Consider the following 14,128-nt stretch of genomic DNA (forward strand, 5'->3'; position numbering starts at 1 on the left):
TTTCGAAAGGATCTACAGACCTTGAGAAACTTATCTGCAACTCTTTACACTTGGTCTCATTCAATTGGAACTTATCTATTTCGGCTTCCCTAACTAGGTCGTCTACAGCAAATTGGATTCCACTTGGTTGGCCCTTGTGGACTGTCTCGGCCATCGATGTGTCATCGACGTACTTCCAAAGGTTGACGCCATTGACAATGATGTCATTTATCATTACCAGGAAGAGCCAGGGCCCCAGTTTGGTCCCCTGCGGGACACCTGCCCTGACAGATCCCCAATCCGAGTAGCAATCGTGGCGAGTTTCACTCGTTGCTTCCTGTCAGTAAGAAAATCTGCAATCCAGTCCAGCACCCAAGGTGGTAGCTCATAATCAGTAAGTTTAGCCATAAGAATGGCGTGGTCGATGAGATCGAATGCTTTCCTAAAGTCAAAGAGCACCACGCGCACAGTAGAACCGTTGCCGTCAGTATTCTTATACCAGTTGTTTATACTACTACCCGCAAAAGGTTTGTAATTTTCACATGTAGGTATTTCACAATAAGCTGAAATACCACTGCTCTAAGCCAATCCAATTGCAGAAATTTATCATGTAATAGTATAAAATAATGAAAGTCCAAAACGGAGTTTTAACTGTCTAAAGTCTAAACTGCCAATACTATACACACACACACACACGCATACACTCTCTCTCTACTCCTTATGTCTAAGACGAAACGTTTATCACACTTGATTTAACTTTATTACTCTTAGAGACATTTAGTACACTTCGACAGCCCAGTATCATTAGTATTACCGAGTTCTTTCCGTAGATGGCACCTGTACCTGAAAGGCTACCGTTTAGAAACAGCAGTCCATCATAAATCCCAGTTGGTCACGTGATGAAAAATTACAGTAATTATAATATAGTTTCGTGTCTGTACCGTATACTATATGTTGTGGTTCAATTTTATCCTTGGTTTGAAGAGACACAGTCAGCTGATGCACATGCGTATTAGGTACCGATTTGCATGTCACAAGACACTCACGTGAAACAGAAAGTGAGAAGCGTATCCGGAATACTCAAAACAAACCTCGTAAAGTTCAATTAGTTACATGCCCAAATCGTGATTATACTGACCCTAAGCCACATCAGAGCACACATTTTTTATATACCATTAAGAATTCACCGATGGATTTGTCCAGGAAAAGCTAAACATCGACGAATACTTCTGAATTCGATCCTCAGTAGAGGTGATAAATGACTCGGAGTCGGCATGAATCATTGTCGAAGGTTCAAGGTCGAGAATGCTTGATTTTCCAAACATATGTAACCTTTTCCATCGATTTTCCACAACATATAACAATTATTTGCTCGCCAATGTTATTGATTAATTTCTTTTGTTATTTTGGTAAACGAAATCGATCTCTCCTGCCCGGCGCCCATGCGTTTCTCACCTCTTCTGTTCATGTTTCTTTGGATACTGTTTTAAACAAAGTATGATAAAATAATGTCATAGGATGAGTAAAAGTTTGCTCAAAACGAGGTTTTCTGTAAAAGATCGAGGATCGATTGAAACACTAGACAAGATTGAAGCGGATTCTACATGTAGCCGACGCGTTCATTTGATTTCGGGTTGAGGTAAACTCTTTTCAAACTGACAAAAGTAGTGTTCAGGTCAGCGCGGTCCCATAGCTGACTGTATCCCTTTAAATTTTTGAATTTTAAATTTTTGAAATTTTTATTTTTAAATATACTTAGGCACTTTATATTTGTAATTTCATTTTTGGCGACGTGATGAAAAATTACAGTAGTTTCGTGTCTACACCGTATACTGCCGCTGAAAAGCCATGGGCTTCTATATATGTTGTGGCTCAGTTTTATCCTTGGTTTAAATTATTAATTTTTTAAAGTTTTTGAATTTTTATTTTCAAATATTTAGGCATTTTTATATCATTCTGTAATTTTATTTAATTCAGGGCCCTATTGAAAACCACATTTGTGACGTGGGCTCCCTGATTAATTTCTTAATTGCTTTTATTTTCTTTTGTTTCAAACTCATTATCATATATTACCATAAACAAAAACAAAAGAAAGTACAATTTAAACCAAGGATACAATTGAACCACCACATTATTATATATATACATCTTCTTCCGGAGCGGTAAAACGCTCTTCCAAATAACCTATAACATCCCGGAACAAAATTATTTATTTCACTGGCTTGTTTTTAATCAAGCTTTAAAACGTCATAATTCATCAATTCATTACTTCGGCGGAGCGCGAAGTAAAGGATTCGAGACGCTCAGGAATGCCCCAAAGTTGCTTTTTTGGGACAAGATTGGGCACGTAAAGTCTGTAGGCCACTGTTTTCGGTTCTATTCGGCTATTTGACGAACTGAGAACCGAATTAGCTCAAGATATCTAGATATCACATCGATTTCTTTGATTTATTCTTTAACTTATTCGAGGAAGAAAGAATTATTATTTTGGCTAGACGGGGGTTTGAACCGACTCACCTGTGTTACAGTCTCCTCTGTGTCTCAGAGGAGACTCTCAAGTTGGGGGATTAGCCAATTGCGCCACTGCTACCCAAGGTAGTTGGAACATGAAAAATAGCTATGAAATTATGCACTAGTTTCGGGACAAGATTGAGCACGCAAGTTCGTGACTTTTCGGCTTGTTACTTCGGCGGAGCACGAAGCAAAGGATTCGTGACGCGCAGGAATGTTTCAAAGTTGCATTCGGATGTTACACAAAGGAGAAAAGTAAGGGTATTTGTATGGCAGGGTATTCGGAAATTATCATTTCTTACCATTCGTCCGCATTCACAATTAATCCACAACTCCTACGCCGAAGTGTACGCTCCCATAGCGTCTTGTTTCAGTACATTTGGAAGAGGGCTTGTATGCGGGGTTGGGGGGGGGGGGTAGTATAATCACATGATATATTTTTTTTGTTTACAGGTACAGGTAGATAAGCCTATAACAGGAGGAGAGGCTTAAAAGAAAATGACGGTTCTTGCTCTTTCAGAAACAACAAACAAACTTGTGAATGAAGCTGCCAACGATTCCGTCCGGGTTAGCGGGCAAGATCGTAAAATACCGCCCGCTATCGGAACCAATCAGATTGCAGGATCTGGAGGATTCCTTCCGCTCGCAAGCTTGAAAAAGAAATAAAAACAGGTACTTTTTTTTGGCGAGGGGACTGGTAGGGGTATGGTCCCCCTTGTACCTCCCTGCAATTTCTTCTGAAATTTAAACCAGGCCTTTGTACAGAGAGCCATTAAATATATGGTACGATTTACAAACAGTCTCAGTGATTACTTGGTGTGTTTTGATAACAATTGTAGCCTGTTTCTCTTTGATGTGATTTTCATTTGTTTGTCTTTAATGACGCACAAATGTCAAGTTTGTTTGCTGATATTGAATTAACAATAGTTAATTTCAAGAGTTGACACTTAGTTACTCAATCCATGCTTTGTCATCGACAAGAATGCTCTAAGGCGCTCAGTCCTTTCAACAAGTTTGTACTCTTAAAAAGTACTTGTTCGCCAGGGAATGGATTATTCGACAGGTATTACTCATTAAGCTTATTTACCTCAAAAGGGAAATGATTGTTTTTGCGCTGTATTGAAATCTTAAAACTTCCTCATCATTTGCCTTCATTAAAGTGTTTTATACATGCATAACTTATCTTTTCAACCTGTGTTATTAAACTTCAGGAACTGATCGCTTTTTTAAACCATGAGTCAAACTAATACATCTGGGGTGTACGACATGATCACGTCGATTCCTCCGATTGAATCTATTTTCTACGGAATTGCTCTGATCTTGCTTTCAGTCCTCACGCTTACGGGAAACAGCCTCGTCTGTCTGGCAGTTTGGCGATTTAGGAATCTACGAAGCCTGACAAACTATTTGGTGTGTAGTCTGGCCTGCGCCGATCTGTTGGTTCCACTTCTACGAGTGATCTACATTATGATCTCAGTGTTTTCAGGTGAATGGATTTTCGGCGAAATATGGTGCAGCATTTCTTCAATGTGTGGTGTACTTTTATGCGGTGCGTCCATTCTTCACCTCTGCGCGATTAGCATCGAGCGACTGATTGCCATAAAATGGCCTTTGTCGTACGATATTAAAGTTACTCCAAAAAGAATCATCATGTTACTAATCTACATATGGCTACAGTCGTTTTTACTTTCTGTGTTCCCAGCCTTGGGACTTGTAGACCATCGTTTCAACAAAGTCATGTCTGAATGCGAAATACACTGGCTGAAACATCCAACTTTGGTAATTCTGCTTATCGTGTTCTACTTCCTTCTTCCTGTGACAACAATGTTGGTTGCTTATGCGTTCATCTTTAAGGAAGTTCGACGAAATTCTCGACGCATTTCTGCAATCGAGTGCAGTGGGACTCAGTGTTCAAAGAATAAGCTTAAAAGGGAAATGAAAGCTGCGAAAACTCTAGCTGTTGTTGTCGGTGTGTTTTTTATTACGTGGACGCCTTATTTCGTAGTCACCACTATACGCGCTTTTCAAGGAGACAGGCTTATCCCAGACGCTCTCCAGCGAACAGTAATTACTTTAGCCTATGGTAATTCCTGTTGCAATTTTGTTATTTACGCACTCATGAACTCTCAACTAAGGAACGCTTTTAATCAAATTCTGAGAAGTTGTATTTGGCATAAATAGTCTGATTTCAATTCCACACAATCCTTGAATATGACCGCAGTTGTTAAAACAACCAAGCGTGCCACTTTTACCGATAAAGCGCATCGATATCACAAAGACACTTCAGAAAAGAATTGTTAAAAAAGTTGATAGCCTTTTAGAGCAGTTCCTCTTAAGTATTTTCTTTTTTTAATAACACTCACATATAGTTAAAGTTTCGTTTTGATTGTGTTTGAATCCCCCCAAAATACATTCTAAAATAGACTGTCTGCTCAGTTTTTATGCAATCGTTAACCTGATGTTTTTCTGCTCCATCAATAACTCTAGACTGCCAACAGGTGCACGGTAAAAAATTGTAGCAAGGTTATCGTCTTTTCAATTATCACAACATCTAACAACAGTCAAAGGCTTTAGCTAAATTATTAACAGATTTTAGTAATTTACTCCATTCGTATTGTATCTTACAACAGTCTGGCCAATACTTTCATCCTCTTATCCTGAAGGAAATGTCATCAATTATCAATTAAACAGTTCATAATAACTAAGCGGTTTTCAAGTCAGTGTCAAAAAGAAGAACAATAAAGTCCGAGAAATAATTAGTGTTGCTAATTTAATGAAAAGCCCACGCAGGGTCTAATGAACCAATGAAAACTTCAAGTGAAGTTATGAGCTTGTGTTAAAAATAAACACAAAGAAATGCTTTGGAGAGAAAGAGAGTCATGATTGTAATGGAAATGTAAAAAATGCGATAAGTTTTCCTTCAAAAAACCTTGATTTTAGACTCGATTACCATGCAGCCGCTTTTCGGTAAAATGAGGCCACACGTATCTTTCTGGTGATTGTATAACCAACCAAATTGTCTAAATCACGGCCATTCGATTTAATTAACATTCACATCCCCCTGTTGACGAAATTTTCGATATATTTAAATTCATACTCGGCTCCCAGGCTTGGGGGAATAAAAAAATAGAAATATATTATTCATTGCTGAGCCTCAAGGTGATTTCTTTTGTTTCATTCCGCCAAGCATCGCTGCCAAGTATGAATTTTAATGTATCAGAATTGGTCTATTTCTGAAGGTTGTAGGACCGAAGACCAGATTTCCTGGGGGGAGTAACAGAAAAGCAAAAATTTCTGGAGGTTGTTAGACTGCGGGCCAGATTTTCTGAGGGTACCAGGAGAAAAGCAATTTTTTTCTTTTACAAAGCTATTAGACTCAGAAGGGAAATTTTCTGAGGGGATAAATGTTCATCAATGAATTTTTCTGAGGCTTTGGCGGAAAAAAGAGCATTCCTTAGGGTTAGTAAAATTTCAATGTCCTTTGTCAACGGGGATGTGTATCTTATGGAATGGCCCTCACCTCGTGTCCTGACGGCTTTGGACAATAGAGACAGCTCGGACGATTCTTTGGAATCAGCCCATTGAATTCATTTCCATTGCTGCCACCCCAGCCTAGCCGATAGTCCAATATGGTGGCCGCAGGAATTTAGAGAAAGAAGCCGCCATATTGGAAAACGAGAAGACCCTGGAGACGAGGTTGGTGTTTCCATATGCCTTTGATCGTCTCGAACGCCGGCCTGAGAATCTTCTGAGGACATCAGAAAGATAACATGAAAACTAAGCTTAAGAAACAATCAAGAACAGGGGTGGCTTATCACTCCTCGGATTTTGTGAGAACTTTGCCAGATGCATGAAGTTACGGACACAATGACGAGTTTATTGTAGTTTTAAATACATTATGTATTATATTATGAAAGCGCTTTGTATATCAATGTTGTGTTTCAAGATCAATATTAAATTCTTCTTTACTTTGAGTATCGATTCGATGAGAATCACTGACATTGATTGCACTAGTGACAACGTATTTCCTTTCTGGAATTACTATGTTAAACCGGTATGTTTTTTAATCAAACCTTTTCATGGCGGCCATTAGCCGTGACGCTACTAATTTTCATCGTTTTGTACAATTCAGTAGGCCGCTGCTAAAGTCGTGTATCTGTCGACAACAAGCTCTCTCTTAATAAAAATTTCTATATAACGGATACCTAGTAAGTTTAATAGGTGTCTGCCATGTTATTAAGGCTTTTGCTTTGACCTTCTATAAGACGGACACCTCTCTAAGGGACCGGTCATTATTTATCGCCTGGGGGGGGGGGGGGGGGGGGGGGTCGGAGGATTTTGGGCTAAACACGATGAAATTTAGCCGATCCTCCCTTTAAATGTTATTTTATTGAAGTGATCCCCCCTCATAACTATATATAACTTTCGTGATCCCCCCCCATGTCTTTGTACCCATATTCACCTTTCGACGTGTATATTTAGTGTTTTAAACGTTCATATACAGGTAGTATTTCTAACTATATGATGTACTTACAGCATAATAAAGCCGTTATCGCGCAGTCTTTTTTTAAAAGTGTCTCTTGATCCGTGTCTTTTTCTAGTCTGGATCCAGACATCTGAATTCAGTTGACATACAAGCAATCTTGCTTAAAACTGCAAAGTGCTTGAAACTGCAAAGTTACTTTTTTTAGAGTGCCAAATAGCAGTCCGCCAAGTCCCTATCAGCAGGTCATATTTAGCGACAATTCGGCCATCTGGAAGGGCTAGGATCGGCCACTGTTCCTGTCTCCTTTTTTATTTTCATCTATAGTGTAATAGATCAGCCTTTGTAGCTTTGCTCACATTTTTATGATTTTTTTTGTTCGTTTTTTTGTTTGTTTTCTTTTTGGTTTCCTTTTTTTTTATCCAGTGTTTGCTTGTACAGTAACTCCAGCTATTTGGTCATCTGGTACAAAAGTTAAAACTGGCATACGAACAGTTGACTGTTCATCGAGATCAGCAATGACAAGATCATCTTCGCTATCCTCGTCATCATCTAACTCCGTATCTGATTCTTCACTCTCTTCCTCACTGCTGGACAACTCATTCCCGTTGCCTGGACTTCTCTGTCGATAGTAATGGTAGCGAATTGTCTTTATCTTGTCCAGCTTTATACCAACAGTGGTCAGGCCATGTTCCTTAAGGTACAGGTCGAGCTGTCTCACCTTCAGCTTTTCAACTTTGCCATTCTCAATAAGTATGCCCCACTGGTAGTCCTTGTATGTTAGTTCCTCTTCTAACCTTTTTTTCTCCTTAGCCTCTCTTGTTCTAATATCCTTCCTGATGTTGATATCATTTAGATGGCCTAGGTATTCAATGACATGCTTTTCCTCGACACTATAGGTTGCACAGAAAGCAGCGATCGTATTTGGATTGCCCGCAGAGATGGCGTTTTGTTCGTACAAGTCCTTCAGACATTTCCTCGGTTGATAATCGTCTGGAGCACGACCTGTTGTCGGCGTTTCGTACACATCCATAAAGTGCCCGGGATTTTGCTTGTCTGGCACAGGCTGAGGGATTCTTTCTGTTACTTGTCCCACCCATCTGTTGTTGGTACACCAGGAACAGAGTGTGGAGCTTACATCGCTTTGCTTATTGCAGGCATCCCGACAAAATTCAAAAAAGAGCTCTCTTCGGACGTAGTGGTCCTCAATAAAACACTCTATTTTACTAAGATATGCCGCACCGGGTATTTCGGCCTTACTGTTTTCTGAAGCATTTCGGTACGTATTTAACTCAGAAAAAACAAACAAACACGCTTTTTACAATGTTTCAGTTATCAGAAGTTTATATAGTTCACAATTTAGAATTCACCCGTCATGTTTAAAGATGAATATTAGCTAAGTCATGAGCACAATATAAAAGGAAAAATATAAAAGCGTTAAAACAAAGCTTTCTCGATATAAATTGAAATGCACACATTCGCCAGCGTGACAGACTTCCGTTTTTTAAATAAAGTTGTGTTAGAACAAATTGAGATTGCAAATGCTATCATCTCCCAGCAGAATGGGCACATTTATGTTGTATGCTTTCAAACTGGCATTGTTCAAGCAGATTTGAGTGGTCCCCCCTCTGAATCCTTCCAAAATTTTCAGTGACCCCCTTCTTTTGGGCTCTCAGTTAAGACTGATCCCCCCCTCTGTTCTCCTAAAAATCAAGTAATCCCCCCCAAAATCCTCCGACCCCCCCCCCCAGGTGATAAATAATGACCGGTCCCTAAGACGGACATAGTGCCGGTTCCAGACTTCGGTCTTATAGAGAAAGTTATACTGTCGTGAAAGCTATTTTGGTGCTTCTTGGATGAGGACTTTTCTCGTTATCTTCCAGCTTAAAAAGACTTTTCTCAATCTTTTTATCGTTCCATTTAAGCAGCCCCGTTTCTATGGTCAAATCAGATTTCTTTCGATTTGGTTTCTCAGAGCGGTAAAATCCGAGAATTGTCTTGAATTCGAAGTTAAACTTCTCGCAAAAAATAGGGTAAATAAATGGATTGATTGCACTGTTAGCCACACCAAACCATGGCAAAATCAAAATCACTTCAAAAGGAATAGATCTCCAATAAATTTCTGGTGCAAATCTTCTTAGGACTTCTGCTGTATCTAATGGAAGCCAGCAGACTGCAAATACGACCACAATACAGATAAGCATTTTAGTTGGTTTGCGGCGGGTGGCTTTCATTCTTTTAATTATTTCTTCCGAGTGGTGGCCTGGGGCGGTGCTTTTCCACAGCCTCGCTCCTGTGAAGGTATACAGTGTTGCTATGGCTACCAAAGGAAAGATGTAGCTGAACACTACAAAAATTAGCGTGTAATTGCTTGATTTCATTCCACTGTTTTCCCATACTGGAACACAAACGTGCTTTTTGCCAACAGGCAAAACTGTCGCGATCACACCTTGTGGAACTGCGAGGGCAATTGCAATCAACCATATAAACACGATGCAACCTCCTAAACGAGGTTTTGTTAATATTTTTTGCAGTGGAAAGAACACGGCGCAGAAACGATCAACGCTTATAGCGAAGATGGTGTAAACGGAGCCTAAAATTGACAAGGCTTGGAGTGACATAGCCAGTCGACACGTGATCTGTCCCAAGATGCCTCCAAACCAGTCAAACTGGATAAAGAAAAACTTGACGAGGTACAAAATGACTGGTATCATTAATAAATCAGCTACTGCCAGGTTTGCAATAAGAAGATCTATTGTTGTACGTGCTTGTGTTCGGGCGCGGACAATGTGGATAACAATGGCGTTACCAATCAAATCGAGAATTAAAATGGTGGCTGCCAACACAGTAACAGCTATTTTCATGGTAATGCCTACTTCTAGCTCTATAGTGGTTGACTTTGGTGAAGTGGATACACTTCCTGTGGAACAATAAAAATCAGATAATCAGATTCATGTTTATAACTTCTGGCCAAATTGAAGCAATGAGTATATGTTATCTGGGAACAAAATTGTAAGGATTGGTGTCAAGAAATTGCTCGTCGAATGAGAGAAGGTCATTGTTGTTTTTTATAATTTTTTTAAATTATTATTTTATTTTATTTGCCACACAACAATAGAAAATGAATTACAAGTAATATGGGACAAGTAGAAAAAAGAAGAGGGGAAAGGAGACCAAACAGAAACTATGGGAGCTTATCAGTGAGAGGTTTGGCCTCCTCCAACTACGGGCTAGAGCTGGTTACTTCAGGTCGATCTATAGTAGACTATCACTAGCCTTTTTAGTTCAACATATCGAGGTCTCACAAAGCAGGATCTGCAACATGTTTCATCGCGCAAGGTTGAACCCTCGGCGCTGATCATGATCAATACTCAGGACTTAACTGAGAAATAAAGGTACTGTCAGACCCTCCAAACGGCTCGAATGACCCCATGGAAGTTGCGGTACTGTCCAAAGCTTTGATTGATTTGGCACAAAAAAATTTTGCCAAAACTCGTTATTACGAGCATAATTTTCATTTGTTTTTCCGGAGAAAAAGGGCTGCTAACATAATTTATATTTTTCACTTGTTCAGCAGCGCAAAATAGGTCATTCATGCAATCAACTTCTTTTACACGAGAGCTATCGTGTTGATAAGAGTAGTAAAACATCCTAAGAACCGATTTAGTTTAGCCTAAATTTCTGTTTAATAGTATGATCGTTGTGAGCGTGTCCCACTTGTTGCAAGGAGCTTTCAATCTGACAATGGAAAAATAACGATTCCATTTTGAAATGTTTTATATAAAGGGCACTGTCTATCACTACATAGGAGAATAATTCATTTCTTCAGAAACAAAATAGCCTGAGAAAGCATGTGACATTTCGCGACGCCATCACTAGTTTTCCCGCGAAATGACGTCTGAGAACTGTGCGCAGAAATTCCATACTGATGACGTGTCACTACCCAGATTTGTGTAGTGCTTCTGATTGGCTGGAGCCTATGAATGGAGACATGCTAGCCCGCGAAAATTTAGTTCTTTGAAAAGAAGCCTTATTGCCTTGACAATTTCAATCGAAGCAGCTAAAAGCTTGAGAAAAGATAATGACATTAACAAACCTATTGTTGAATTATTCATCCTTGTGTGATAGCAATCAGCAGCACTCCTAAAAGATAAAAATTTCTTTTAAGAATCAAAACAAAGATGATGAAAATACAGTAAGAGACAAGTAACGAGTCTTGGCTTCAAGGTAAATAATTTAACCCTTTCTGCCGTTCCGTGAGAAAACTTCCCTTCAGAGCGACCAAAAAACCCATTTGCGCTACATGCGTTCACACATTCCTACTTACCGAGAATCATTAATTTTTTAAAGCGCTTTTTGTCAAAACAAAGATATAATCATACATGTGTAAGTCGCCTTATCATACTGAATTTAATCAAACTGCAAAATTCTGTAAAAATTTATTCTGCGTAGCAAGCGTTTCCGTCTGGTTTCGGAGCAAAGAAATACCGAGAAAGGGGACTTTCGGTTTTGACCGCGCGAGAAATGAAATGAGAGCTCCTAACCCGCACAGAAACGCTTGCTACGCAGGCTAGTAAAAATTGGCCTAAGCTCCGTGAAAGAAGGAAAAATAAATTTCCGGATATACTTCTGGTGTACATTTCTCAACAATATTGGCCATTTTAGGCTCATAACTAATAATAACTGGGGTTTACAGGTCAGTATTTACCCTAATGGACACTTCAGAACTGTAATTTATTATTTAAGTATAAGTATTTTCAGTTAAAGTATATAGGAACATCAACTGTCATGAATTCAGTGTCACTGGATAGTGATTTATCAAATGGACAGCAGTATTCCTTTGACAAACAACAGCTGGGGCCTGTTTCGCAGCGAATCGTCAGGACCTCAAAGGATAGGTGACCGTTCACCTTTGTTTTAAAAAGAAATTAATAATTGAGACGTCAAATTTTACACATAAAGAAAAAAATAAGTAAAAAAATTGCTCCAATTTTTGTCTAACCATAGTTAATTAAACAATGGCCTAACAACATTGAAGAAATAAAAAATATTTGAATAACGTTGTCAAATTATTAACTTAATCGACAAACCGCGATATAAACAAGAAAAATCGCATTTTTTTCAATGCATTCAATTAATTTAATATTCTCAGAGAAAAAGACTATATTAAATTGTCCAACCCCATGTTAATGAGCGGATCATAGTATTAACGGACTTAATTCCACATCTATGTTTCTTGTAATAACGAAATATATGAATTTAAAAAGAAAGAAAAAAAAAACACAAGCGTGTAGTGTGCCAGAGATTTTTAAAGTAACTTTTCGTATTTGAATAATCAATAAAATAAAAATTGCAAAGTAAGTAAAATTTACCTGAATCTTTAGTTGGCCATCCTACATTTGCCAGCTAACTGCCATCGGTAAAGGCTATTTGCGATAACATATAAATGAGGCGAAACTCTTAGATTATTACCTTCATAAAAAAAATGATAAAAAATAAAGCAAAAAAAGTTTCCACTTAATTGAAATCATGCGCCTTCAATATACTAACCTTTTTCTTTGAATTCCCTGTATTCTCGAGATCTCAAGTCAGAGTTGCTATATGAAAAGGATAAAAACGCTGGGGTTAAAACTTGCCGCCATTTTTTCTGCCTTATTTTTTAATCAATACTTTCTTGCCAACAGAATTTCTAATCTAATAGTGCCCAGCTAAACTGTGAAAGGTTTGAACCCAAGAGTCATTTCAAAAGTAGGTTGAGTTTGATCGTCCGGGTAAACGTAGTTATTTTTCTCCTGTTACCAGCTGTTCATTCCTGTTAAATTCGTGTCTTCAAAACTAAAGGCATTACCTCAACATAAGTTGAAGAAATTCAAACCGTTTTGTTTTGAGTAAAAGTACAATGTGTAGTCCAAAGGGATTTTCCAAGCTCCAGACTCTGGTACTAAACAAATTAGTTCGCGTGTCTTATAATTCCTCACATTATGCAGGCAGAAATATCACTGATATCGAGGTAGAACAAAACTGACACTTTAAATTTCAATTACCTCGAGATCGAAAGCTGATTGGCTGTTTAAAGAGTATTGAATACAGCACCTGCTAAACGCTGTAATTGAAAAACTATGGTTATTGCTGAACTTTTTCACTGGCTTCAAAGACTTATGCTTAACTCTAAAAATAAAGGATTATTTCTAAATGAGTTTCTGATGATAAAACACGTATACCAATTAACAGCGTCTGGCAATGAAAACCAGAGCGAAAAGCTAATGGCAACTCCAAAAATGCCTGTGAAATTTCGGAATAAAAAAACGTCAATTATTCTATATAACCTCACACATTTAATGACAACTATGCAAATAACTCTGTTTTTTCAGATACGATTTGTCCTTAATTTCGACGTAACCGGATGACAGTCAGGAAAGAGCGGTTTAAAGAATGATTGCCTTAGATATATGCACTTCTGTTCACCCTGTAAAAATTTTCTTACCTACAGAGATTTTCGTGTAAATGTCCTATTTAATGGACCTGTTTCAAAAAATTAGCAATATTTAATCTTTTACTGAGTACACTTGTGCGGTAGGGTAACAGGACAACCACAGCAAATTGCTGTTTTGTGTATTAATAAAGGTATTGTTAATTTTTTAAGTACCAAGCATACGCAAGACATGCTCACGGGCTCACGAGACTACGGATTAACTCGGTGCTTAATTAAATTAAAAAACAAAAAAAAAACAAAACAAAAAAAAAAACACACAGCACAATAATTAATTGCACTACTCTGACTACTGTGTGGTGCTTCGCGGCTAAACGTTTTGGGTGGGTTCGATTGACCTTATTTAGGAATAGGAATACTTTCTGAACCATTTTGGAATAGCTTTAATTAAAAAGGAAAATAAATAAATAACAACATGGCAACAACAACAACAACAACAACAAAAATACGGTGTCAAGAGTCACCAGCATATAGACATTTGAATGTCTGACCTCCCAGAATAGGTTTCTTGGATTCCTCGTGAAGAAATTATGAAGAAAAGTGTCGGTCTTTTCCAGTATTAATTATTTACTTTGTTGCTGTGGCCATTTCCCTTAGGCTAATCCATAGAGATGCCGCGTTTTGTTGTATTTTTGAGAATAACTTGTGCAGGAAAACAAACAGTA

The 14,128-nt window shown here is 38.3% G+C and overlaps 2 protein-coding genes across 2 annotated transcripts; one reads left to right on the forward strand and one right to left on the reverse strand.

The window, feature by feature from the left end:
- The first annotated feature begins 3,388 nt into the window (after positions 1 to 3,388).
- Positions 3,389 to 6,033, forward strand: LOC140950656 (histamine H2 receptor-like). Its single transcript, XM_073399906.1, has 2 exons — positions 3,389 to 3,553; positions 3,702 to 6,033. The coding sequence occupies exon 2, from the start codon at positions 3,724 to 3,726 to the stop codon at positions 4,669 to 4,671; it is 948 nt and encodes a 315-aa protein (XP_073256007.1). The 5' UTR covers positions 3,389 to 3,553; positions 3,702 to 3,723; the 3' UTR covers positions 4,672 to 6,033.
- Positions 6,034 to 8,748: 2,715 nt separating this feature from the next.
- Positions 8,749 to 13,675, reverse strand: LOC140949910 (substance-K receptor-like). Its single transcript, XM_073399063.1, has 5 exons — positions 12,822 to 13,675; positions 12,524 to 12,570; positions 12,346 to 12,399; positions 11,070 to 11,116; positions 8,749 to 9,893 (listed from the first exon to the last, which is right to left on the reverse strand). The coding sequence occupies exons 4-5, from the start codon at positions 11,086 to 11,088 to the stop codon at positions 8,794 to 8,796; spliced, it is 1,119 nt and encodes a 372-aa protein (XP_073255164.1). The 5' UTR covers positions 11,089 to 11,116; positions 12,346 to 12,399; positions 12,524 to 12,570; positions 12,822 to 13,675; the 3' UTR covers positions 8,749 to 8,793.
- Positions 13,676 to 14,128: the final 453 nt, after the last annotated feature.

The sequence above is a fragment of the Porites lutea genome, chromosome 10, assembly GCF_958299795.1.
Source record: "Porites lutea chromosome 10, jaPorLute2.1, whole genome shotgun sequence".
In the NCBI taxonomy this organism is placed as follows: Eukaryota; Metazoa; Cnidaria; class Anthozoa; order Scleractinia; family Poritidae; genus Porites; species Porites lutea.